Source organism: Physeter macrocephalus, chromosome 18 (genome assembly GCF_002837175.3).
Source record: "Physeter macrocephalus isolate SW-GA chromosome 18, ASM283717v5, whole genome shotgun sequence".
In the NCBI taxonomy this organism is placed as follows: Eukaryota; Metazoa; Chordata; class Mammalia; order Artiodactyla; family Physeteridae; genus Physeter; species Physeter macrocephalus.
In genome coordinates this window covers 79,399,947-79,426,409 of record NC_041231.1, presented here as the reverse complement: position 1 = coordinate 79,426,409, position 26,463 = coordinate 79,399,947, and the positions used below count along the sequence as shown (strand labels likewise).

At 37.7% G+C, this 26,463-nt stretch overlaps 1 protein-coding gene and 1 non-coding gene across 6 annotated transcripts in view; one reads left to right on the top strand and one right to left on the bottom strand.

Annotated features, from left to right (window-relative positions):
* CYP39A1 (cytochrome P450 family 39 subfamily A member 1) overlaps window positions 1-26,463 on the top strand; it is a 73,190-nt gene that overhangs the window by 4,701 nt on the left and 42,026 nt on the right. For all 5 annotated transcript variants that reach the window (XM_007117795.3, XM_007117794.3, XM_007117796.3 and 2 more), the window contains 6 exons: window positions 1,381-1,516; window positions 4,575-4,749; window positions 6,265-6,414; window positions 7,675-7,768; window positions 17,597-17,704; window positions 22,973-23,063. In XM_007117795.3, coding sequence (XP_007117857.1) covers window positions 1,420-1,516; window positions 4,575-4,749; window positions 6,265-6,414; window positions 7,675-7,768; window positions 17,597-17,704; window positions 22,973-23,063 — 715 coding nt within the window. In that variant the 5' untranslated portion in view covers window positions 1,381-1,419. The remainder of the gene's footprint in view (window positions 1-1,380; window positions 1,517-4,574; window positions 4,750-6,264; window positions 6,415-7,674; window positions 7,769-17,596; window positions 17,705-22,972; window positions 23,064-26,463) is intronic.
* On the bottom strand, window positions 25,852-25,958 carry LOC112064376 (U6 spliceosomal RNA). Its single transcript, XR_002891490.1, has one exon. It is a non-coding gene; the product is annotated as a U6 spliceosomal RNA (small nuclear RNA).

Below are 26,463 nucleotides of genomic sequence, written 5' to 3'. Positions count from 1 at the left end.
CAAGGCAGGGTAAACAATTTAGGATTGACTAGTTTGAATAATTTCTGAGGGCTTTGGGCTATAAGGTTGGTCTCCGGGTGCCTAGTGCCTCGCTCTGGGATGATTTAGGGCAGGGATAATATTGGCTTGGCGTGTGAGAGTTAGATAAGGAGGTGGTTGGGGACACAGACTCCAGATGGGTTGGTTTCCATATGAAAGGTGTGCTCCTGGTTGGCTGAGTCCTTTGCTCTCTCTAAAAACTGGCTAGCCCTGGGAGGGCTCTCTCTACCCAGTCGTGAGGCCGCCTAAGCTGAGCATCAAGAATAAGAAAATATAGCTAATATAATTGGCCCTATGATAGATGGGTGCCAAATAGACACCAAATCTAAGAAAGTACAATTGGAACAGTAGGTTCTTTTGATAATAGAGTCATGGGGAAGATTGTGGTGTATTGCCTCCATTCATAATTGAAGAAAATGTTAAATTAAAATCAGAGGCCAGTGAAAATAATGATATATTTTTCTCCAAATATAGTCATGGACTCCCTAAAACCAAACCAAACTCTGCACTGGAGGATGACTGTAGGGTTCCTAGGAGCGATCTGACAGAAAAGGCAAAACTGATGGTGTACGAGAGAGAAGGCGTACACATAGAACAAAGAGAAGGCGTACACATAGAACAAAGAGAGAGTGTGGAACCCATAACACAAGTGAAGGAGAGTGGGCATTTCCCAGGGGCAGGACCCTCCATCTGTGTTAACTCAAGGGGAGGCATGGAGAATGGGTACAAATGGGTACAACCGTCTGCAAGCTCTGGTGGTGAGAAGCTGAGAGTGCTAGTTTTCCCAGTGAGTTACAAAGCAGGAACACCCTCTCAGAGTGGAGAGGGTTGGGCTAGGTGAACAGGTGAGTCATTTTGGAAAGTGAGAAAGTGAACACATTACAGAAATTTGGGGATTGCAGGACACTGTTGAGTGACTACAGACTGAAGGTGAAATCGGTCAGCAGTTTATCTTTTTCTTGAACAAGGTTCAACCATAGGTTGTTTATAACCCTCCTGATATCTTGAAAACAGTGCTCAAATATCATGGTGTTTGATATAATTTCCAATCATTATTTCTAATTATTATTTCTACTACCAGAAAGGAAGGTACAAGCAAATAATGGCACTATCAAAAGGAAGGTTAAATATTACACCAGAATAAATTAGGATTTTTAGAATTTATATTTTGCTCAGTCAAAATGTATAATTATTATATATTATCATAATAGTTTTTATCTTGACTGTGAATTCAGCATTGGGGTTCTTGAGAAACACTGTCTTAAGCATAACCCATGGTCCAGTAACTTATTTATTAGAAATGCTTACTAATATGATCCATATTTATGTGTTTTCTTTCAGTATGGGCCGATATTTACAATCGTTGCTCTGGGCACCCGAATGACCTTTGTTACTGAAGAAGAGGGAATTAATGTGTTTCTAAACTCCAAGGAAGTAAACTTTGAACTAGCAGTGCAAAATCCCGTCTATCGTACAGGTAAACAGTATTTTCAGATAGTTCATTTGAAATACAACATGGAATCCAAGAGCAGTTTTAGGTAACAATCACATCTTCACTCTATCAAGAATGAGGCAGGCCCGTTATTTTGTTCTTTAGAGTAAGGATAGAAAAGAGTATGTGATGAATTTGGCCCTTGTAAAACAATTATTGGCAACCTAAAACATTTGGATCTCAATTAGACATGTGTAAGAGATGAGGTCACCTCACTGATGTTTACTTGGGAAAATATTGGCATCTGCAGCCTGTTGCAGCTCCCAAAATGTCACTAACTCTGCTCTGCCGCTGTGTATACAATGTTCTACAAGCTATAGCTCTTGGCTTGATCTCATGTTGCTACTCTGCTCCTTGAAAGTAGAACTGCACTGCTTAGTAAGCCCTTTCCTATGGCATTTCCTGACATAGTCCACAGGGTTATTAAGGTAAGTGGGGCTTAGCTTCATATAATTGGTGCCCTTTCTTTCTCCATCCTCAGAGACTGCTGGACTGAATTTGTCAGCACACTTCCAGTGTGACTGTCTGCCTTTCTTTCTTTCTTTTCTTTTTTTTAAAAATAAATTTGTTTATTTTATTTGTTTTATTTTTGGCTGCGTTGGGTCTTCGTTGCCGTGTGTGGGGTTTTCTCTAGCTGCGGGGAGCGGGGGCCACTCTTCGTTGCGGTGCGTGGGCTTCTCATTGTGGTGGCTTCTCTTGTTGCAGAGCGCAGGCTCTAGGCACACGGGCTCAGTAGTTGTGGCTCTCGGGCTCTAGAGCGCAGGCCCAGTAGTTGTGACACATGGGCTTAGCTGCTCTGTGGCATGTGGGATCTTCCTGGACCAGGGCTTGAACCCGTGTCCCCTGCATTGGCAAGCAAACTCAACCACTGCGCCACCAGGGAGGCCCATGTCTGCCTTTATTTCTTCCCAGGCTGCAGACATGCATGCTGAGGCCATTTGTCCTCCCAAGAATGCAGAGCTGGTTCATTTTGTGCCTGGTTCTTTTCTCTGCTTTCACAATGTCTGTGCTTGCTTCTACCATCTTTTTTCTCCTTGCTTCCCTTTTTGCATCTTTCTTAGGTTCATTTTCCTACAGCTTCTTCTTATGCATTTCTTGCCATTAAGACAAAAAAGTTTGTTTTCAAGGCTGTCAGTTGATCAACAGCATGATTATTGTTTCTTGTTGCTTGCATGAAAAATCACAACATGCTGGTTAAATTTTTTTGACTCTCTAATGCTTCTTGATATTTAGACTATGGAATTGCAGATCAAAGAAATACAAATATTTTGAAGACTCTTCATCTGTAAATTCACATATTCTTTGAGAAAAATATACCAACTTACTCACCTATCATAGGTGTATTGAAGTGATCACATTTTTTCACCTCTGCCTCCCCTGGGGCCTTGCATGCTTAAATATATCTATTTAACAGATGAAATATCTTAATATTTACTCTTAAGCCAGCTTCCCATTCCTTTCAATTATTCCCCTACCACGGAGACAATGCATGCTCAGGAAATCCACAAATTATTTTTCATTAACTTATACAAAATGTATCCTACATGTAATAGGATGATGAAATATAAAATTAAAAATTATTTTTTGGGAAACTTACTTTGAAGACAATAAAAGAGGATTAAAGAAAAATATAAAGGAATAGTGTAATGAGTTTAAAAATTCATACTCTTAGCACCCAACCAGACCAGGTGTGAGTATCATGAAAGAGGCATGAATACTAAGATAAAGGAAACAGTGGGGCTAAAGCTATTCTTGGGGTTAGGAAAGCCCTGCTGGTGGAGGTGATATTCAAGAAGACACTTGAAGGAGAGAAGAAGTTAGCAGAAGAAATGTATGGCTTGTAGGTGGGGGGGCGGGGGGGATAGGGGTGGGAGGGTGCGATCGGTCAAGTAGAGAACATTCTGAGCAGATAGAAGAGCTCATGAAAATGCTGAGATGTATAAAAGAGTGTGTGTTTTCAATATACCTGAGATATATGTTTGGAGGGAGAAAGGGCTAGCAATGTCATTGTAGAGCTGGAAAGAGGGTAGAATGCCTTTAAACTTTGTTAAGGATAGGAAGCCAATGAAAAGTTTTAAACATGGAAATAAAATCACAAGATTTGTGTTTCCTAGAGGCTTCCTTAATCACCCCCATACAAATCATCCCTTAAAGTGAATTACCCTACAGACTTTCACTATCTCACAGTCTATGTTGGATCTTCACCTACTTTTATTTGCAGGAGGTGATTCTATGTACTAGGTGAATTTTGGCTCTAGTCTCTGCTGATCAAGGAATAGAGAGGGAGGTCTATTGACTGTTTGCTTCAAGAAGTGGTTGCATAATTCAAAGAGTCATGTACCACAATGTTCATTGCAGCTCTATTTACAATAGCCAGGACATGGAAGCAACCTAAGTGTCCATCGACAGATGAATGGATAAAGAAGATGTGGCACATATATACAATGGAATATTACTCGGCCATAAAAAGAAAGGAAACTGAGTTATTTGTAGTGAGGTGGATGGACTCTGTAGTCTCACTACAGACTGAGACTCTACTCACTCTGTAGAGTCTGTCATACAGAGTGAAGTAAGTCAGAAAGAGAAAAACAAATACCGTATGCTAACACATATATATGGAATCTAAGAAAAAAAAATGTCATGAAGAGATTAGTGGTAGGACGGGAATAAAACACAGACCTACTAGAGCATGGACTTGAGGATATGGGGAGGGGGAAGGGTAAGCTGTGACAAAGCGAGAGAGTGGCATGGACATATATACACTACCAAATGTAAAATAGATAGCTAGTGGGAAGCAGCCGCATAGCACAGGGAGATCAGCTCGGTGCTTTGTGACCACCTAGAGGGGTGAGATAGGGAGGGTGGGAGGGAGACGCAAGAGGGATGGGGTATGGAGATATATGTATACGTACAGCTGCTTCACTTTGTTATACAGCAGAAACTAACACAACATTGTAAAGCAATTATACTCCAATAAAGATGTTAAAAAAAGAAAAAAAAAGAAGTGGTTGCTTCTTTTGAAAAGTGTTTTCTCTGTTTTTAGCATCAATCCCAAAGAATATCTTTTTAAAACTGCATGAGAAACTTTATATCATGGTGAAAGGGAAAATGGGGACTTTCAACCTATATCGATTCACTGGACAATTGACTGAAGAATTACACGAACAGCTGGAGAATTTAGGCCCTCATGGGACCATGGACCTGAACAACTTAGTGAGGTAAATAGATGCCTTATTATTTAATTTTGTTTTTTATTGTTTTGGAATAAAAAAAATTTGAAGCCTATACATTGGACTTCACAAATTATCTGGTGGATTAATGAAGTCTATCTAGCTAGGCAATTAAAAGATGCTATTAATCTTTTAAATTCTGATTAATGGGCAGTTTTCAGTTAGCACTTCAATTTGAAGGTAAGCAAATAGGCCAATAGAATCATTTTAACACGTTTATAATAATTTCTCCCTAGTCATTCCTTACAATTTTGTATGCGCTACATGGATTTTCCTCATATAATTGTCACGCATCCATCAGAATTTTGATAAAACATTCGGTGCAATTTGTGATCATTAGAAGAAGAGGACATTGAGAGGAGAGGGAAGAGGAGAGAATCAGAAAGTAGATGACAAGGGTCCAGGAGATGTCTGTGAGACTTGACAAGTTGGCTGAGGGAAAGCCACCCTGAGCCTCGGGACTGAGCCCAGGTCCTCTGAGAGGGGAGGTACTGAGAGGCAAGTGAGACAGGAGAGAACAGTGGGGGGAGCCACGTAGCACTCAGCCATGTTCTGGAGCTTTCTGGCAAACGTAAAGGCTGAGCAGGGAGTTGTGAGAAGAATTCCCCGCATGCACAGGGCGATTTGGTAAATCGAAGTTACCCATGAGGCACTTTTCCATCTCAGTGGGATGCTGGAGGCATGACCAACCATCCAGACTCAAAAACACAGCAACATTGAATAGTTTGTTAGGGTTCCAGAAAGAGAGAGAGGAAAAGTAAAAACAAAAACAAGCAAGCAATCAACCAAACTTTTAACATGCCCAATATCTACAGCAAAACAAAGCAAATTCTTGAATGACTTTGAAACTTTGAGGGAAAGGAGATCCTGAGAAATTTCTGTGAGGAAATGATGGTGAATAAAAATGGAATAAACAGTACTTAGTGTTACTAACCTGGGGTATATTCACAATCTCTGATATTCCTTTATTTAAGGACCCCACAGAAATCATTTTATTCACCTGAGGGAAAACTTGCTGATGATAGATACTATATTTCAGTCTTTTGGTATAGTTCAAAGTTATAGGATTCTGGGAGATACTAGGAATTTGGTGACTAATATTGCCCTTGATTCTTTTTTTGTTCATTTTTGGCTGCTGTCTAAAGGTACGGACTGTATCTCAGTTATTGTTATTATTTGCTAAATAAATGCTTGTTGAAATCATATTGAATCGATCTCTTTCTGTGTGTCATCTCACATTTGTCAGGATCTAACAATACTTGCTTAGAAAGCATTTGAAAATCTTCAGATAAATAAGACCACAATTTCAGTTACCCCTAAGTTATCTTGAGCACAGAAAGCAAATATTAAAACCTCTTAAGAATGACTTCCCCCCCACCAAAAAATATCACATATGATTGTCTACCCCTAATATATAGCTATTCAATAATGCCTTCTTTTGTATCCTATGCCTTTCTTCTGTGGTCATTGGCTCTGACGTTTAACGTGTTTCTATCTCTGTAGGCATCTCCTTTACCCGGTCACAGTGAACGTGCTCTTTAAAAAAGGTCTGTTTCCCACAAATGAGAGGAAAATCAGGGAGTTCCATCAGCACTTTCAAGCTTATGATGAAGGTTTCGAATATGGGTCCCAGTTGCCAGAGTGTCTCCTCAGGTAGAGAGTTGTTTCCTATGTTAATTCTCCGATCAAGCTCTTCTCAGCTATTCATACATTTCTCTCCTTTCTTTGTTCTAAGTAGCTATAACAGCAGTTTAAGTGAAAGAGACAGAAGCTATTTCTTATGACCAGTTTGTGTGTGTATGTGTGTGTGTGTGTGTGTGTGTGTGTGTGTGTGTGAATTGAGGGAGGAACTGAAGAAGAGAGATGGATTATTTCCTTTTATTCTCTTTTTGAGGAACAAAAACAAGAAGGAGAGGGGAGAATATGAGAATGAAATGAAGAATCTATTTTGAGGCCTTTTATGAAATTTACAACTTATTATTATCACAGTCATTGCTACATCATCCAGTGTGACCGTGTCAGAATCCAAAGTTCTTATTCTCCCTGAGGCAGAAGTAGGTGTGGTCAAATGTATTTCTCACAGTTGGCTCAGATAAAAGTTTTTAAAACGGTTTGATTGCAAAGTAACACATGATTTTTTAGTTTCTTGGCAGTTGGTCTGAAATGATGGCTGGTCAGAAAAGATTAAAAAGCTTTTAGTCAGTTTGCTTTACTTCACTTAACCCAGCAACAGGTCCCTGTGCTAGATTTTGATCCTGCTGTGACTGAAAACAGCCAGAGCAAACTTAGACCAAGCAAATCATGAGCCCTGTTTTCTCTCTCTCTTTTTTTTTTTCAATAAATTTATTTATTTATCTTTGGCTGTGTTGGGTCGTCGTTGCTGTGCATGGGCTTTCTCTAGTTGCGGTGAGCAGGGGCTACTCTTTGTTGGGGTGCGCGGGCTTCTCATTGCAGTGGATTCTCTTGTTGCGGAGCATGGGCTGTAGGCACGCGGGCTTCAGTAGTTGTGGCACATGGGCTCAGTAGTTGTGGTGCACGGGCTTAGTTGCTCTGATGCATGTGGGATCTTCCTGGACCAGGGCTCGAACCCATGTCCCCTGCATTCACAGGCGGATCCTTAACCACTGCGCCACCAAGGAAGTCCCCGACCCGTGTTTTCTTATTCAGTGCTGGCTCTTTAGGAATGCAAATGTTTATTTGCAAAAGATACTAAAATGTGGCTGCCTTGCCCCCTCAATTTTCCTTGTGGACTAGTAAGTCTGAAGGTAGACTTCTCATGAAGTTCCAGCTGAAAATGAAGAAGACATTTGGAGAAATAATTAAAATTCCATAGACATAGTCCCTTTTCTGCTGTGACCTGTTACTCCTAAAGTGCTTTTAAATTAATTGATCCACATATTTTTTCTCACCTAGAAACTGGTCAAAATCCAAAAAGTGGCTTCTAGCACTTTTTGAGAAAAACATTCCAGATATAAAAACATGCAAATCTGCAAAAGATAATTCGCCGGTAAGTATTTCTTAGCTTTTTTTGCTAAAATACCTGAGATGAAAACAGTCATAAACTACGACTGTTAAAAAATATTTTTGCTAAAAATCATGAGATGTGTTACATAGATACCATTTTTGTGCCAACCACTGTGTTGGATGTTTACATACGTTATTTTATTGCATCCTCACAGCAGTGAGGGAGATATTAACCCTATTTTACATAAGAAAAAACTGAGGCTACAGACAACAAAATAACACAACAGTCTGAGGGTTTTTTTTAATGATTTATCGATTATACAGTTGGTTGTATCAACAGTCACAGGTGGGAGTTATGGCAAATTAGGCAAAGATAAGAAAGCTCGACAAAGTTGACTTTTTTCTTGAGGCCACCACGGCTAATTGTTTCTTTCTTCAAATGCAACCAGGTAGTGTGGTATAATTTAAAAAGCAACGCACTGGGAGTCACTGTCCTAAGTGTCCTAGATCTGTGGTTCTCTACACGTGGTCCCTAGACCAACGGTACCAACGTCGCCTGGGAAACCACTCAGGGTGAAACTCTGGGAGCCCAGCCATCTGGGGTTTTATACACCTTCCAGATGGTTCTGATGCTTGCTAATGAATGGCTCTCAGCCGTGGCCGCTCATTAGAATCTCTGAAAGCTTTTGAAAACTACCTGATTCTCCAGACTCACCCTCTGGAGATTCCTTTGGGCCTGGACTGCCTGGGGTCAAATCCAGTCACCATTGTGTGACCTTGGGCGTGCTACCTAACTAACCTCTTGGCCTCAGTTTTGTGAACTTGGGCATGGTACCTAACCTCTTGGCCTCAGTTTTGTCATTCAGTGAGTTAATATTTGTAAAGCACTTGAAACATAGTAAACACCATGTAAGTTTATCATTGTTATCATGGAAGAAATCATTTCATATCTTTTAGCATTGAAAGATATCAAACATTTTTGTTTGTTTGCATTTTTTAGTTATTTTTTAGTTATTTTTTTTAACATCTTTGTTGGAGTATAATTGCTTTACGATGGTGTGTTAGTTTCTGCTTTACAACAAAGTGAATCAGTTATACATATACATATGTTCCCATATCTCTTCCTTCTTGCGTCTCCCTCCCTCCCACCCTCCCTATCCCACCCCTCTAGGTGGTCACAAAGCACCGAGCTGATCTCCCTGTGCTATGCAGCTGCTTCCCACTAGCTATCCACCCTACGTTTGGTAGTGTATATATGTCCATGCCACTCTCTCACTTTGTCACAGCTTACCCTTCCCCCTCCCCATATCGATAGCAAGTATTATCACAAACAACTCTGCTTAACACTGGAGAGGAAGATCACCTTAGAAAAAAAGGAATGTGCGAATATTTGGGGATCTCCCTCCGGAATAAAGGGAATAGAAAGCTAGACTGGAATGCCCTTCGCTGACAAACTATGTTTCAGCTAAAGAATCTATTTTATAAATGGATTCAGACAGACACATTTTTGTTTGCATTATTTTCCAGGATTTAGAGGTAAAGCCATGTGTGTATAAAAGCTGTACCCAAATAGATCTGTAATCTATGAGCCTAGAAAACAGGGGTTTTAATGCCCCAGTTAAAACTCCCCGCTGACAATACTTCTAGAATAGCATTTATTTTTTCTTACTCTGAAGAAATGGGGCACTTTTATCATAGGTACTCGAACTCCCGCTTTGAATAAAGACAAATTTTGACCTCTGCTGACGCTAATTCAATGTTTATGACTGGGATAGAGTTCAGTTTGAACACTCATGAGCTGCGTAACTTCATTTTTTAAAAAATGTTTTGTTTCTGTTTTCCTGCAGCAGTGTTCACACAGAGTTTAAATTTTTATGCCCACAATTTTTTAAAAATGCAGGCTAAGAAGAAAATAAAAGATTCTGTTGTCTTTTACTGCATAAGTCGATTTCAATGTCCTAGTTAAGCAAAGGACTGGAAGAAGTTTTTTTGTTTTTTAAATATTATACACACATTTTATCACATCATAACTTTATCACGTTTCAACATGAGTGATTTCTCCCATGTTATTCTAGATATAAATTAAACTAGTATTTTCATTTACAATTAAGACTGCACCACAGAATAGCATATCAAAAGAATGAAATACATCTATAGGGTTTTTCATGAAATATAAACTTTGTACCATAACAACTTGCATTGTAAGTCTGATAGAAACCAGGAGTAAATGAAATTTATACTTAAATTATTTTCAAATCTGCTAATCCGTTATTACAGAAACAGTAACAATAAGACATCACTAACACTTATGGGGTACTTACTCTGTGCCAGGCGTAGTGTTAACACATTTCACAAATTCACTGCTCATTTCTTTTTCACAACAACTTTAGTACCTGGGAGACTGGGGATTATTAAAACCAGAAAGCCAGGGATTAGAGTGGTTAATCACTTTTGAAACACTACATGCCTCTGTAAGTAACAGCAACAGCCTCTCGTCATGTATTTTCTTTGAGAGTGATGTAATAGGTATTTTCCGTGTTGTAGGATCTGAAGAAGAACAACTGCGTTCTGGTGCAGCACAGTTCTCTGTGTCCCTAACCCATGAGAGTTAAGGACTGTGTCTCTAAGGGGCAGCATAGACTAGTAGCTAAGATTGTGGGCACTGGAGCCAGGGCCAGCCTCGCAGGATTCGAATCCCAGCTCAACCATTGACAAGCTATATGTCACTAGCAAAGTTCCCTAACCTAATCGTGCTTCCATTTCCTCAAATGTAAAATGGTGACAATAAAAGATCTACTCCTTGGAGCTGAGGTGAGGAACGAATGCTCAAATACTTGTGAAGCCCTTAAACAGTACTTGCCTTCCAGAGCAGTGACTAGACTTTAGCTACCATTATTTCTATTACCTAACTTGAATTATTTAAGATTCAAAGTGCACAAGTAACTTAATGAAAATGTTATAATGTCTGAATTTGTTCCTCGTGATGGGGATGCCCGTTGGCAAAGGCAAATCTGGGAAGCCTTCCAATGAAGGAAATGCTTTCATGGAATTTGTATGATGACTTGAGAGCAGCCATACTAGGTGACCTTGGAGAGGCCCTGATCTGACCTGGCACCGTCCATGTCAAACGTCAGTTCTCTGCATGGTTTTAGAATATTGCAATATTTATCATATACTGGTTTGGCAATTCCCTTACCCATGATATGTAGGCTGAGAATTTGCATGGCACATGGGGGTAGGGTTTTCTCCTGAATGCTCCAGAGATCTGTGTTTCTGTGTTGTTTGCATTTTCCTAAGAGCAGATGTTTATTTTTAAAAAAAAAAATTTAAGATAACATTTGTCAAAATGGTAATGTGTACTAAGTTTTGTTTTAAGTGCTTTAAAGGAAGTAACTCATTTAATTCTCACAACAGTCCTGTGAGGTAGGGTCCATATTATGACCATTTTACAGATGAGGAAATTGAGACACAGAGAGCTTAAAGTACTTGCCCAAGGTTACCCAGCTATTGAAACCAGGTTCCTGTTCCACATGTAAGGATCTTGGAAGTTGCCACTTCATCCTCACACCAAGTAAAAAGCTTAACAGACTGAAAAATCAACAGTTCTTCTTGAAAGAGAGGACACAGAGCAACCTGCTGCCCCCAAGACTAGAGACCAACAGGCAAATACAGGGAGTTGACATTTCCCAGAGCACAGACCTGAGAGTGGAGACTGCCGTGGGAACCTGCGCCAGGGTAGGAAAACCCGAGCTGTAATTAATGAATTGCTAGAGGCTCAGTGCGGACAATTCTCAGAGTTCAAAACTCCACGGGACCTGGGACCCAGTCATAGAGGGGCCTCCACAATACTGTGAAACTTACCTCCAGGAGCTGGACCAGTGAAAAATCCCCTAGGGCTTCTGACAGGGGAAGGGGGAAAAGAACAATTTGAAATATGCCAGAGCACTCTGTTCTTAACCAGGCCTGCCATCAGGGGAAAATAGTTAAACAGAACTTAACCTGCTGGAGGATTATCAGAGCCTAACTGACCTGGGGAAGAGGAGTGTCCAATTGCAGCCACCTCTAGCCATCCTGTCTCACCTAAGGAGGGAGACTAAGACTGAGAAACACTTGTGAAGTTCACAGTCCAGAGGCACAGGCTCATGAAAAGACAGAGATCTAATCATAAGACTTGAATGCTTCCCCTCCCCTCACACCTAACCACCACATTACTAAAGACCTATTTATAGGTCTTTTTACCAGCACAACATGTCTAACCATCAAGAAAAAAATTACAAGGCATACCATAAGGCAAAAATAAACCTCCACAATTTGAAGAGACAAAGCAAGCTTCGGAACCATTCATGGCCGGGATGTTAGAATTAACAGATTGGGACTTTAAAAAAATATATGATTAATATGCTAATGACTCTAAATGATAAAGTAGGCAGCATGCAAGAACAGATGGACAATGTAAGCAGAGAGATGGAAATCCTAGGAAAGAACCAAAATGAAATGCTAGATAGGGATTTTAAAAAAAACAAGTGACAGAAATGAAGAATGCTTTTCATGGACTTATTAGTAGACTGGACACAGCTGAAGAAAGAATCTCTGAGCTAGAGGCGATTCAGTCCTTGAAAACCAAAAAGCAAAGAGAACGAAGACATAAAAAACAAAAATAGAACAGAATATTCAAGGACTGTGGGAAAACTACTGAAGATGTAACATTCATGGGATGGGTATACCAGAAAAAGAAGAAAGAGAGATGGGAACAGCAGAAATACTTGACACAATAATGACTGAGAATTTCTCCCAAATTAATGTCAGACACCAAACCACAGATCTTGGAAGCTCAGAGAACACCAATCAAGTAAACACCAAAAAAACTACACCTCAGCATATCATTTTTAAATTACAGAAAATCAAAGATTTTTAAAATCCTGAAAGAAGCCAGAGGGAGAAAAACAAACAAAAAAACAAAGCAAAAACCCCACTATACCTATAGAAGAACAAAGATATGAATTACATCTGACTTCTCCTCAGAAACCATGAAAGCAAGAAGAGAGTGGAATGAAATATTTAGTATTGAGAGAGGAAAAAACATCAACCTAGGACACTGTACTCTGTGAAATTATCCTTCAGAAGTGAAGGAGAAATAGAGTCTTCTTCAGACAAACAAAAATTGAGGGAATTTTGTTGTCAGCCTGCCTTATAAGAAATGCTGAAAGAAGTTCTTCAGAGAGAAGGAAAATGATATAGGTCAGAAACTCAGATCTCCATAAAGAAAGAAAGAGCACCAAAGAAGGAATAAGTAAAGGTGAAAAAGAAACTTATTTTTTCTATTCTTAATTGATCTAACAGTTCAAATTGATATCAAATTGATAACAGTTTGTTCAGATAATAAAATAGCAACAATATATTCAATTATATATGCGTATGTGTATATTATATGTATATACATGTGTGTATGTGTACTTATGTGTGCTTATGTATAAGTGAAATGAATGATGGAAATGATACAGGGACAGGAGGGAGGAATTAGGATTATTTTCTTACTAGAAGGTACTTACACTACCTGTGAAGTGGTACAGTATTATTTTAAAATGGACTTGGATTAGTTGTAAATGTATATTACAGACTCTAGGGCAACCACTAATAAAAATTGAAGTATAACTTGATATGCTAAGAAAGGAGAGAAAATGGAATCATATAAAATGCTCAATTAAAATCACAAAAGGCAGGAAAATGGTGGAATACAAAAATAAGAACAAAAACTAAGGACAGCAAATAGAATACAGTAACAAATATGGTAGATACTAATCCAGCTATATCAGTAATCACTTTGAATGTCAGTGGCCTAAATGCACGAATTAAAAGACAGAGATTGTCACAGTGGATCTAAAAACATAACCCAACTATATGTTGTCTACAAGAAACCCACTTTAAATATAAGGACACTTTATATTTAATATAGATTAAAAGTAAACAGATGTAGAAAAACATACCATGCTAACACCAATCAAAAGAAAGCAGGAGGAGCTATATTACTTTCAGACAGAGCAGACTTCAAAGGAAGGAAACTTATCAGGCATAATGAAGGACATTACATAATGACAATGAGGTCAGTCCTCCAAGAAGACATAACAGTTCTTAATGTGTATGTACCTAGCAACAGAGTGTCAAACTACATGAGACAAAAACTGATGGAACTTCAAACAGAAATAGATGAATCTACTGTCACAGTTGGAGACTTCAACACCCCTCTCTCAGAAATGGACACATCCAACAGACAGAAATCAATAAGGACATAATTGAACTCAACAACACCATCAATCAACTGGATATAATTAATTAAGACTACTTAATCCACCAATGGCAGAATACACATTTTTTTTCTCAAGCTTATATGGAATGTTCACCAAAATAAACCACATTCTGGGCCATTAAACACACCTTAACAAATTTATAAGAATAGAAATCATATAATGTCTCTTCTCAGACCACAGTGGAATTAAACTAGAAATCAATAACAGAAAGATAACTGGAAAATCCCAAAATATGTGGAGATTAAACAACACACTTCTAAATAACACTGGATCAAAGAAGGAATATCGAGGAATTTTAAAATATTTAAACTAAATGAAAATGAAAGCACATCAAAATTTGTGGGAAGCAGCAAAAACAGTGCTTAGAAGAAAATTTATAGCATTGAATTCATATATTAGGAAAGAAGGAAGATCCAAAATATGTGGAGATTAAACAACACATTTCTAAATAACACATGGATCAAAGAAGAACTCTCATGAGAAATTAAAATATTTTGAAACAAACTAAAATGAAAAAAAAAAAACCTATCAAAATTGTGGGAGGTAGTGAAAGCAATGCTTAGAAGGAAATTTATAGCTGGAGGTTGAAGCAATCACCAGTGGCCAATGATTTAATCAATCATGCCTATGTATGAAGCTTTCATAAAAACCCAAAAGGACGGGGTTCAGAGAGCTTCCATGTTGATGAACACTTGGAGATTTGGGGAGAGTGGCATGCTTCAAGCAAGCAAAAAAGTTCCTTGGCCTTTACCCCTACCTTGCCCTACACATCTCTTTCAGCTGCATGTTCATCTGTAGGCTTTATCGCATCCTTTTATAATAAACCAGTAATCTAATAAGTAAAATGTTTCTCTCAGTTCTGTGAGCAGCTCTAGCAAATTAATCAGATCTGAGGAGGGGGTTCATGGGAACCTCTGATTTATATAGCCAGTCAGTTAGAAGTACAGGTAACAACTTGGACTTGCAACTGGCATCTGAAATCCAAGGAGGGGGTCTGTGTAACTTCCAATCCTTAGCCAGTTAGTCAGAAGCACAGGCAATAACCTGGGCTTGCAACTGACATTTGAAGAGCAGGGCACAGTCTTGTGGGACTAAACCCTTAGTCTGTGGAACATGATGCTATCTTTGGGTAACTAGTGTTATAATTGAGCTGAATTATAAGACACCCAGATGATGAACCAAGCATTGTTTGTTTGTGGTGTGTAGAACCCCCCTCACACACATTGGAAATTGGTACCAGAACCCCTTTAGCAAGAATGTCCCCTCCCACCACTCTTTTTCAACATAGTACTGGAAGTCCTTGCTAATGCAATAAGGCAAGAAAAGGAAATAAAAATTATACAGATTGAAAGGGAAGACATAAAACTGTCTTTGCTTGTAGATGATGTGAACATATGTAGAGAAAATCCAAAAGAATCAACCAAAAAACTACTGGAACTAATGAGTGATTTTAGCAAGATTGTAGGATACCAAGTTAATACACAAAAGTTAATTGCTTTCCTACATGCCAACAATGAATAAGTAGAATGTGAAATTAAAAACACAATACCCTTTACATTAGCATTCCCCAAAATGAAATGCTTACATATATATAAAACAAAACAAGATCTATATGAGGAAAACTGCACAACTACAAAACTCTGAGGAACAAAGTCGAAGAACTAAATAAATGGGGATATATTCCATGTTCATGGATAGGAAGACAATATTGTCAAGATGTCAGTTCTTCCCACCCTGATGTATAGATTCAATGCAATCCCCCATAAAAAATCCCAGCAAGTTATAACATTTTATGGATTCTAAAATTTATATGGAGAGGCAGAAGACCCAGAATCACCAACACAATGTTGAAGGAAAAGAACAAAGTTCTTCAGAGAAGTGATGCTATCCAACTTCAAGATTTACTGTAAATCTTCAGTAATCAAGATAATGTGGTGCTGGCAAAAGAATAGACAAATAAATTAATGGAACAGAATAGAGAGCCCAGAAAGAGACCCCATTAAATATAGTAAACTGATCTTTGACAAAGGAGCAAAGGCAATATAATGAAACAAAGATAGACTTTTCAACAAATAGTGCAGAAACAACTGGACATTCACATGCAAAAAACTTAGTTGATCTTGGGTGTGGCGATGCCTACTTAGATATAACACTAAAGACACAATTCATAAAAGAAACTTAAGCTGGATTTCATTAAAATTAAACTGCTCTGTGAAAAGACAATATCAGGAGAATTAGAAGACAAGTCATAAACTGAGAGAAAGTATTGGCAAAATAAAGGACTATTACCCAAAATATACAAAGAACACTTAAAACTCAACAATAGGAAAACAAACAACCCAATGGAAAAACAGACAAAAAATAGACCTTAAGAGACACCTCACCCAAGAAGATATATAGATGGCAAATAAGCATATGAGAAGTTGCTCCACATCACTTGTCATCAGGGAAATGCAAATTAAAACAATGAGATACCACTACTCACCTATTAGCATAGCCAGAATCTGGAACACAGACAATTCCAAATGCTGACAAGGTTGTAGAACAACAGGAACTCTCATTCATTGCTGGTGGGAATGCAAAATGGTATAGACTTTTTGGAGGTTTCTTACAAAATGAAACATACTCTTACCATACAGTCCAGCAATTGTGCTCCTTGTATTTGCCCAAATGGTTTGAAAACTTACACCCACACGAAAACCTACATATGGATGTTTATAACAGCTTTATTCATAATTGCCAAAACTTGGATGCAACCAAGATGCCCTTCAGTGGGTAAATGGGTAAATAAGCTATGGTACATCTGAAGAATTGAGTATTAGCATTAAAAAGAAATGAGCTATCAAGCCATGAAAAGACATGGAGGAACCATAAATGCCTATTACTAAGTGAAAGAAGCCAATATGAGAAGGCTACATACTGTATGATTCCAACTATGTGAAATTTTGGAAAAGGCAAAACTATGAAGAAAGTAAAAAGTTCAGTGGTTGTTAGGGGGTGGGGAGAGATGAATAGGCAGAGCATAGAGGATTTTTAGGGCTATGAAAATACTCTGTATGATATTATAATGATAATAGATATCATTATGCATTTGTCCAAACCCATAGAGTTTATAATACCAAGAGTTACTCCTAAGGTAAACTATGCACTTTAGATGACTATGATGTATCAAAGTCGTTTCTTCCTTGGTCAAAAATGTCCCATTCTGGTGAGTGATGTTGATAATGAGGAAGGCTATGCTTGGGTGGGGGTAAGGGTTATATGGGAAATCTCTGTGTTTCCTCTCAATTTTCTTGTAAACCTAAAACCACTCTAAAAAATAAAGTCTTAAAAAAATTAAGCCAGGATTTGAACTAATGCAGTAAGAGCGTTGAACCCCAGAGTCTCTACTCCCAATTACTATACTACCAGTAAGTATGTACATCCCTTAGCATGCCTGAAATCACAAACCTAAGAATGGCAAAAATAGTATCTTTCAGATTAAAGAAAAATGCATGATCTTTGTTTATTAACATCAGTCTTTGTCACATAGCTCTGGTTTGACAATATTTATTTCTTTTAAACAGACAGTAATGCAGGCTCTGCTGGATCTCCTAGAGATGGAAGCAAATGAACAAAAGAGTCCCAATTATGGGCTCTTACTACTTTGGGCTTCTCTGTCCAATGCTGTCCCTGTAAGTATATTAGTAAAGGAAGGGTTGCATTTCTGTCTACTGTACTTTCAGTTTTTCCCTTCATTTTTCTTTCTTTCTTTTTTAATTCTTTTCACTTCTTATCATGGGGAAGAAAAAGACTGTAATGGATTTGGTTGTGAGATAGAAAAACAAAACTGAATGCCTAAGGAAATCTGATAAGATCACAAAGGAGGCAAAGCAGAGATCTGAAGTGAATTCTGCCCTTTGAAAGGCAGCATGTAACAGGTGAAGGGAAACATTTGCACTTTGGGGTCAGTTGTGACAACACCTGTATATGCAGCACTTTCTGTACTTTCCATGTCAGGCAACGTGCTTAGTATTGGTGCTGCAAAGATGAGTAAGTCTTGACCCTAGACATTTACTGGGGAGAGAGTAGGTAAACGGATAGTTCAGTTAGAATTGGACTTGAATACAGATATCCCAGCCATAGCCATAGAATCTCATGGAAGTAATGAACACTCTGAGCCTCCATTTCCTTATTGGTAAAAAAGGGATAATAAAACTCCTAGTATGGTCCTAGACTTGGGTACTTAATAAACGGTAACGCTCATTTCTCTGCAAGATTGTTGTGAGGATTCAGCGAGATAAGCCCAGCTGCCACCCAGTGATCATGAGTTCTTTGTCGACCCCTGAACCCATTCTCCATCTATGCACCATTCCTGTTTGCATTGCTTGGCATCGTGGTCCTGTAAGCTTCCTCATGAATGGAGCTGGTGACACTGGAACTCACGATACTTCTAAAGACAGCAGAGATTTTTGAACTGTTTGTTTTTTAAGCTGTTATGAACCAGAATACAGCCATGAGATTTGTCTGGCACTTCATGTTTGATGCACAGCAGTTTCCTGCATCAGGAGGATTTCATATCAGCTTAAGCTGCACTTAAATTATTTGAGAGATTAAAGGGTAAACTTTTTATGTATTTGTTTTCTACTAAATAAGAACTTTCATCCTCTCTATAATGATAAAGGTATTCATTTTTTCTTTTTTCTTCTAACAAATAGAAATAAGATGTGTTAAGTATTATTTGTTTCTCCTTCCTCTTATAAAGGTTGTGGAGGGCTTTCTAAGTACTGATATTCTAGTTGTCTTTAACCCATTATAAATTAACTGGGTACAGAGCAGAAATAGAAATTCTGGCTTCAAATGTGTGTCAGCCACTAAAATACGTATTTCATCTGGCATGGGCAAATGAAAGTAGTCTAACCCTTTCCTCTTCTTTAGGTATCTCTAATATTATTCTCTGATTTTTCCTTATACAATTTTCTTGGAAACTGATTAAGCTAGAGCAAAATTAAAAGGCAAATATCAAAACAACTCCCAAAGCAGCAACAAAACAGCCACTCCTGTCACAGGATTAATTTTCAACATCTCATTAGAAAGGCTCCCCCAGAAGAAAGGGACACAAAGCCCCATTGATCTGACTCAGGGGGAGTCAGTTTTTTGGAATTTGTTCCTGGCACTGGTGTGAAAGAATTTAAATCAATTGCAGAAAGCAAGTGTCTGACGATCAGCAGAAATTCCATCTTGCTGGCTCTTATTGGCACTTCTAAGAGGCAGCTGGTGTGTGGGCAGAGACCCTGGACTGGCTTTAGAGTCAGGTCCAAAGGCAGATCTCACAGCTGGGTGACAATGGGCCAAGTGTTTAACTGTGAGCCTCAGTGTCCTTATCTATAAAATACCATGAACGTTATCTACCTCACAGGATACTGTGAGCATTATATTTTTAAGAAGTGGAAAGTGGCTAACAGTCCCTGGCTCAATAAATGTTAGCTTTCTTTTCTTATTAAGTAACACCATGGTTTCAATCAGTCATTTCTTTCAATGGCCCACTAATAATGAACTGCCTTGGCTTCCAAAACTTGACCTCTCAAATGCCCAAGGGTGGGAGTGGCCACTGCTCTCCTGGCTTCTGTGATCTCCCAAGGTGGCCAGGAGAACTGCCAGAAGCCCTGCCAGGGACCTGTGCTTTCCTGGTACCTAGATCGTTCTCTTCTCTTCTACTCTGTGCTCTGTCTCTAGGACCGCGGAACTCAGAGCTCAGGCTTCAGACATTCTTGGTACAGGGCACCAGGAGGCTCTGTTATGAGACCAAAGTCTAGGTGAACTTTGGTGGACTGGCCCAAGATATTAACCATGATTTATGAAATTATTTCTATGGGAAAACCATTTCCAAGTCCCAAGAAATTCCTGGCTGCCAAATGTACTTTTTAACGACACTTTTCCAAGTGAACCTCAAAGCTGACGTTTTACCTTTTTAATCTGCTTCTCTGAATCTCTTTCTAAACACTTTCAGTAGTGACTTCCCCACCTCACCCTCAATTCCCACAGCGTTTATTGGTTACTCTTTTATATGCCTTTCTTTCCTTTTTAAAAGAGTAATTTTTTAATTAAAAAATTTTAAGTAGAATATAATATAGATTTTTAGACGAGAAATCTGTTAAGAGGCATCAAACATAGTAACTATCACCATTGCACAACCATTTATAGTTGAACTGAATTCCTTGAGTTTGCTTTAAAATAAGGTATTACCCAATTTTAGTGACTCTCTAAAACTCTAATTAACCACGTAAAACTCTAAACCCCTCTTTTGTGTAACTGAAAAATCTATGTACTATCACTAAGATATATTTTTCCCCAACATGAACTCTTGAGTCTTTAAATAACGAGGTCCTACTGTATATCACAGGGAACTGTATTCAATATCCTGTAATAAACCATAATGGAAAAGAATATTATAAAGAATATATATATGTATAACTAAATCACTTTGCTGTAGAGCAGAAATTAACACGTTATAAATCAACTAAGCTTCAATAAGTTTAAAAAAATGATGGATTGAGTACAGAGTGGTTATTAATTAAATCCAATAATTCAGCACTTCCATCTATAGAGAGTATAGAAGGGGCCCGCGTGGGGAGACATGTTGAAGAGAGCTTTCTGAGCATGTTTTCCTCTGTAAAAATGAACTAGTTGATCTCTAGGGTAAGCCTTTTCTAATCTGGAAAATGCCACAGAAAGCAGATCTTGGGATAGAGGCCTCAGTTCTCCCATTCACTTTGTTTATGTAAACAGCACCATGTTTATGCCCACAGTATCAGTTTACTGTCACAGAGGGGAAAACAATGAGTAGTATTGAATTTGGCTTTGTCCAAGCACTTCCTTTCAGACCGTTGCTCTTCCTCTTTTGACCACAGAGGGGAGTATTGAGATCGTTTAAAGGTGTTTAACAGTCCCTCACAAGAGACAGAAAGACTTAAGTAACGCAAAGTGTTGTCTGAGTCTTTCCAGGATTGGTTTTCCTAAGATGAAATTTCTTTCACAATATGTGTTTACAGAAAGCAGATGAAAGGGAACCCAATCTTCTTTTAATGATTTGATACAAGTTTCCTTTAATGTGTAACCTAAAAATAGAAGCAAAAATATCTACCTGAATTAATGGAAAATTATTTTTTTAATTGAAGTATAGTTTATTTACTCTATTGTGTTAGTTTCAGGTGTACAGCATAGTGATTCAGTATCTTTTAAGCTTATACTTCATTATAGGTTATTACAAGATAATGAGTATAATTTCCTGTGCTGTACAGTACATCCTTGTTGCTTATCTATCTTATACATAGTAGTTTGTATCTGTTACTCCCATACCCCTAATTTATCCTTCCCCCCTTCTCTCTCCCTTTGTTAACCACAATTTTGTTTTCTATATCTATGAGTCTGTTTCTGTTCTGCATGTACATTCATTTGTATTATTTTTTAGATTCCATATGTAAGTGGTATACAATATTTGCCTTTTTCTGTCTGACTTATTTCACTAAGCATACTATTCTCTGGGTCCATCCACATTGCTGCAAATGGCAGTATTTCATTCTTTTTTATGGCTGAGTAATATTCCATTGTATATATGTACCACATCTTCTTAATCCAATCATCTGTTGATGGACACTTGGGTTGCTTCCACGTCTTGGCTACTATAAATAGTGCTGCTGTGAACACTGGGGTACATGTATTTTTTTTTGAATTAGTATTTTCATTTTTTCTGGATATACCCAGGAATAAAATTGCTGGATCATATGGTATTTCTATTTTTAGTTTTTTAAGGAACCTCCATAATGTTTTCCATAGTGGCTGCACCAATTTACATTCCCAGCAACAGTGTACAAGAGTTCCGTTTTCTCCACATCCTCACCAACATTTGTAATCTGTAGACTTTTTGATGATAGCCATTCTGACAGGTGTGAGGTGATACTTCATTGTGGTTTTGATTTGCACTTCTCAAGTAATTAGAGACATTGAGCATCTCTTCATGTGCCTGTTAGCCATCTGTATGTCTTTGCTGTTTAGCAGTATAATTTTATCTTATAATACCACAATGAAGAAAGATGTGAAATAATTTTGTTTGGTCTAGAGTGAGAACTTGCAAACATACTATGTTCAGTAATACCCTATAAACTTGCAAGCACCCTTTTTCAATAGGGTATGAAAGGATCCTAGTTTTGATATAAGTACTCTCATAATTTAGTTGATAAGATTTTAGGTATAGTTTCTGGGGCTTATTTAAAATTACCATGTTTCATTTGCAGAATATATGATTTGCTAATTTATTTGTATTTCAAGGAATTAAATTTGAAAAATGCCTTTGTATTGGACTAACATTCTTTTTTTTTTTTTTTTTTTTTTTTTGTGGTATGCGGGCCTCCCCCTGCCGTGGCCTCTCCCGTTGCGGAGCACAGGCCCCGGACGCGCAAGCTCAGCGGCCATGGCCCACGGGCCCAGCCGCTCCGCGGCATGTGGGATCCTCCCAGACCGGGGCACGAACCCGGTTCCCCTGCATCGGCAGGCGGACGCGCAACCACTGCGCCACCAGGGAAGCCCTGGACTAACATTCTTAAGTGTCATAATTTGTTGCTCCTAAATTTCTAATATGTGCCTATATAATATTTTATGCTGTATATTAGTACAATAAAACACCCTGCTTTTACCATTTTTTTTTAGTGAAAATAGTTTACTCTATATAAACAATATTGTAAAACTATAGTGGCAGAATAAAATCATAAATTTGACCCCTTAGAGGGTCAAATTTTTTGTTCATAAAATCTAGTTGTTTTCAAAGGTACTCTTTACTAACATGCTTTTAAGTTTAGTTTAAATATCTCCTTGTTTCTTTTAAATGTTTGTGGCTAATACTATGTATGCTTTTGTTCACGTTCAAAGAAGGTTGTATGTTTTGACATATGTTTTTTCTTTTTAAGGTTGCATTTTGGACATTTGCATTTGTCCTCTCTCATCCCAATATCCACAGGACCATTATGGAAGGCATATCATCTGTGTTTGGCACAGCAGGTACTAAAACTGAATTAAATTGCATAATTGAAGAGATATCTAATAATGTGTGCTTGTCACACATTATGGGCAAAGTTAAATGCCCATAATTTAATAGAATTTCAAAGTAGTCCAAATTGAACATAATTTGTTATGTGCTTCAGGATATAAATTGATCAGGTAGAATCCTAGAATTTAATTACTGTCAAGGATTTTAGAAGTCACCTGGACCAATTCCCTTATTTTCCAAATGATGAAACAGAGATCGTGACTTGCCTAAATTCCCTATTTAAACATAAGTGTATAATGCACAGGGTTTTTCTTCTAATCTCTTAGCCCCTTGCCTCAATTGATCTACAAGTCATAGTTTTGGAATTCAGGGTTTTCCAGATTTTATAAAAGTAATATGGTACATATTCCATGTATTGCTTAACAGTATTAATGGGATATGGATGTCAGGTAAGGCTACACCACCAAAGGAATTATTTTCAAAGTTACAGTTTTTAGAGGTTTAGTGGGTTAGAACTGCAGGTAGAGATTGCTACCTTGCCCTTTTTGGTTCAGATTTAGGCTCATCAATTATCATCAGTTTTAAAAAGCAGAAATAAGCTTGAATGGAGAAGTTTCCTCTAGTTTATGCAGCATAAATTGACCTGTTTGGGAGTATATTTTTTTAAAAAAACCCTTTAATATGTCAAATTATGTATTCTGATGTAAAAAAATAATAAATGACTTGGTTTTCTTGGAAGAACACAATATAATAGTAAGACAAAAGACTATGATGCCAACTAACAATTATCCCTCCTCTCTTTTGTGATTGCTGAACGTATTTTATTGGATTTTTAAACTTATTTTGACTGCTTCTTATTGAGTTAAACCAAAACTCAAATGGGCTTGGCCAACATGGATATTGAAGCCATACTGTCTCTGAGCCTTGAGTGTGAATCACCAGATGCCAGGTCGTATTTCACAGAAATGGTGAGCATTAGAATCATTGAGTACCAACAGTGCTAACAAGTTAGATTCTGGAGATACACTGGTGGATGTGAGAGAAGATGACTTGCCTTTATGGAGCTTACATCTACAAAGCTAATGGAAATGTGCCTGCCTGCGTGTCTACAAATGACAAAGGGAATGTGTTCTTGATCATCACATGCTCTGTCTTACCAGAGTCTGCTCCTGACATAGGGTTCTCCAAATTCCTGGTCTTTAAGAAATAAAAAGGTAGTGATGGGGATGGTTGGGATAATATGGGGAGCCTATCTGACCCAAAGGCCACAACAGAAGCCTTACATTAATTGAAATTTCTACTGTGCTTGAATGTTGAACTCTTGAACACAGTTCTAGTGGAGAAAGACAAAACCTTTCCCCTTTTTCTATATTCTTGTTTATTTTTAGAACCTATTGTTCTCCTCCGACAGAAAAATTGTCCTTCAAGTAGTAGTGCGGGTGTACTAGCTATACTATATCAGTGCTTTCAGTTTATAAAAGATCAAACGTTTTTGCCATGCTTATACAGAAGCAGTTCAGATCAATTCAAGCATAAGATGTAGCAGCTCAAGAATTTAGATATTGTGAGTGAATGCCACAGATCTTTGGAGGTTGATATCAAGGGAGATATCCATGTGCCCATACAAAGGATCCTGTCAAAGGAAGGACATTAAAGTGCATGAAATAAGAATCGGACTGAGTATGGCATTTCTCCCATTCTTTTGCTCTTTTCTTTTCTGTCTTTTGCTCTTTTCTTTTCTTTTCTTTTTTTTTAAAAAAAGTTAATTTATTTGGCTGCACCAGGTCTTAGTTCCAGCATGCAGGATCTAGTTCCCTGACCAGGGATTGAACCTGGGCCCTATGCATTGGGAGCACGGATTCTTAACAACTGGACCACCAGGGAAGTCCCTCTTAGGCTCTTTTCTATTACAAGATTACCTTTTCCTTCTTTGAAGATGTTTTTAGTGAACTTCTAACTCAGCATCTCTCTAGCCTCAATACTCACCACTTAGAGCCCATCCCGGACACTTTGCCCAACTTCCTTATAAAATAAGTCTGAGGGTAAAAGCTGCTGTTGAATACTTGGTCTTTTGTATCTGGCTTCTTTCACTTAGTGTAATATTATATTTTGTATGTAGATGTTTTAAGTTAGTTGATTTTCAGATGTTGAACCCCCTTGCATTCCTGAGATAAATTTTTAGTTATGGTGTATAATTCATATAAAACATATGACTTTATATATGTTGCTGGATTCAGTTTGTTAGTACTTTGTTGAGGAATTTTGCATCTATATTAATAAGACATATTGATTTATAGTTTTATTTCTTGTGATATCTTTGTCTGGTTTTGGTATCAGAATAATTTTGACTTTATAGAATGACTTCAGAAGTATTTCCCTCCTCTTTTATTTTTTGGAAGAGTTTGTGAAGGATTGATGTTAACTCTTCTGTAACCATATGGTAGAATTCACCAGTGAAGTGATCTGGTCCAGAAATTTTCTTTTTTGAGAAGTTTTTGATTAATTCAATCTCTCCACTTGTTACAGGTCTGTACAGATTATCTATTTCTTCTTTTTTAAAATTGAGATATAATTGGCATACAATATCCTATTAGTTTTGGATGTACAACATAATGATTTGATATATGTATATATTGTGAAATGGTTGCCACAATAAATTTAGTTAACATCCATCACCACACATAGTTACAATTTTTTTTCTTGTGATGAGAACTTTTAAGATCTACTATCTTACCAACTTTCCAATATATAGTGCAGTATTATTAACTATAGTCACAATGCTGTACATTACATCACCAGAAAAATATGAAGTGCTTCACAAATTTTCGTGTCATCCTTGCACAGGGGCCATGTTAATCTTCCCTGTATCTTTGTGATTTTAGTATGTGTGCTGCTGAAGTGAGAACTATATATTTCTTCTTGAGTCAGTTTTGGAGTTTGTGTCTTTTTAGGAGTTTATCCATTTCATGTAGGTTATTTAACTTGTTGGCATACAACTGTTCCTAGTTTTCCCCATAATCTTCTTTATTTCTTTCTATAAGCTCACTAGGAAAACATCTCCCTCATTCTTAATTTTAGTAATTTATGTCCTCTTTCTTTTTCTCTTGGTCAGTTTAGCTAACGGGTTGTCAATTTTGTTTTCAAAGAACTAACTGTTGATTTTATTGATTTGTTTGATCTTATTTTTTCTATTGATTTTCTATTCTCTATTTCGTTTATTCCTGTTCCAATCTTTATTATTTATAATTTCTATCTCCTTGATATTCTCTATTTAGTTCTTTAGACATGATTAATTATTTGAATATATTTAAAATATCTGATTTATAAGTGTTTCTTTAGTAAATCCAATATCTAAGTTTCTTCAGGGATAGTTTCTATTGAGTGCTTTTTCCCTGTGTGGTCTATATGTTC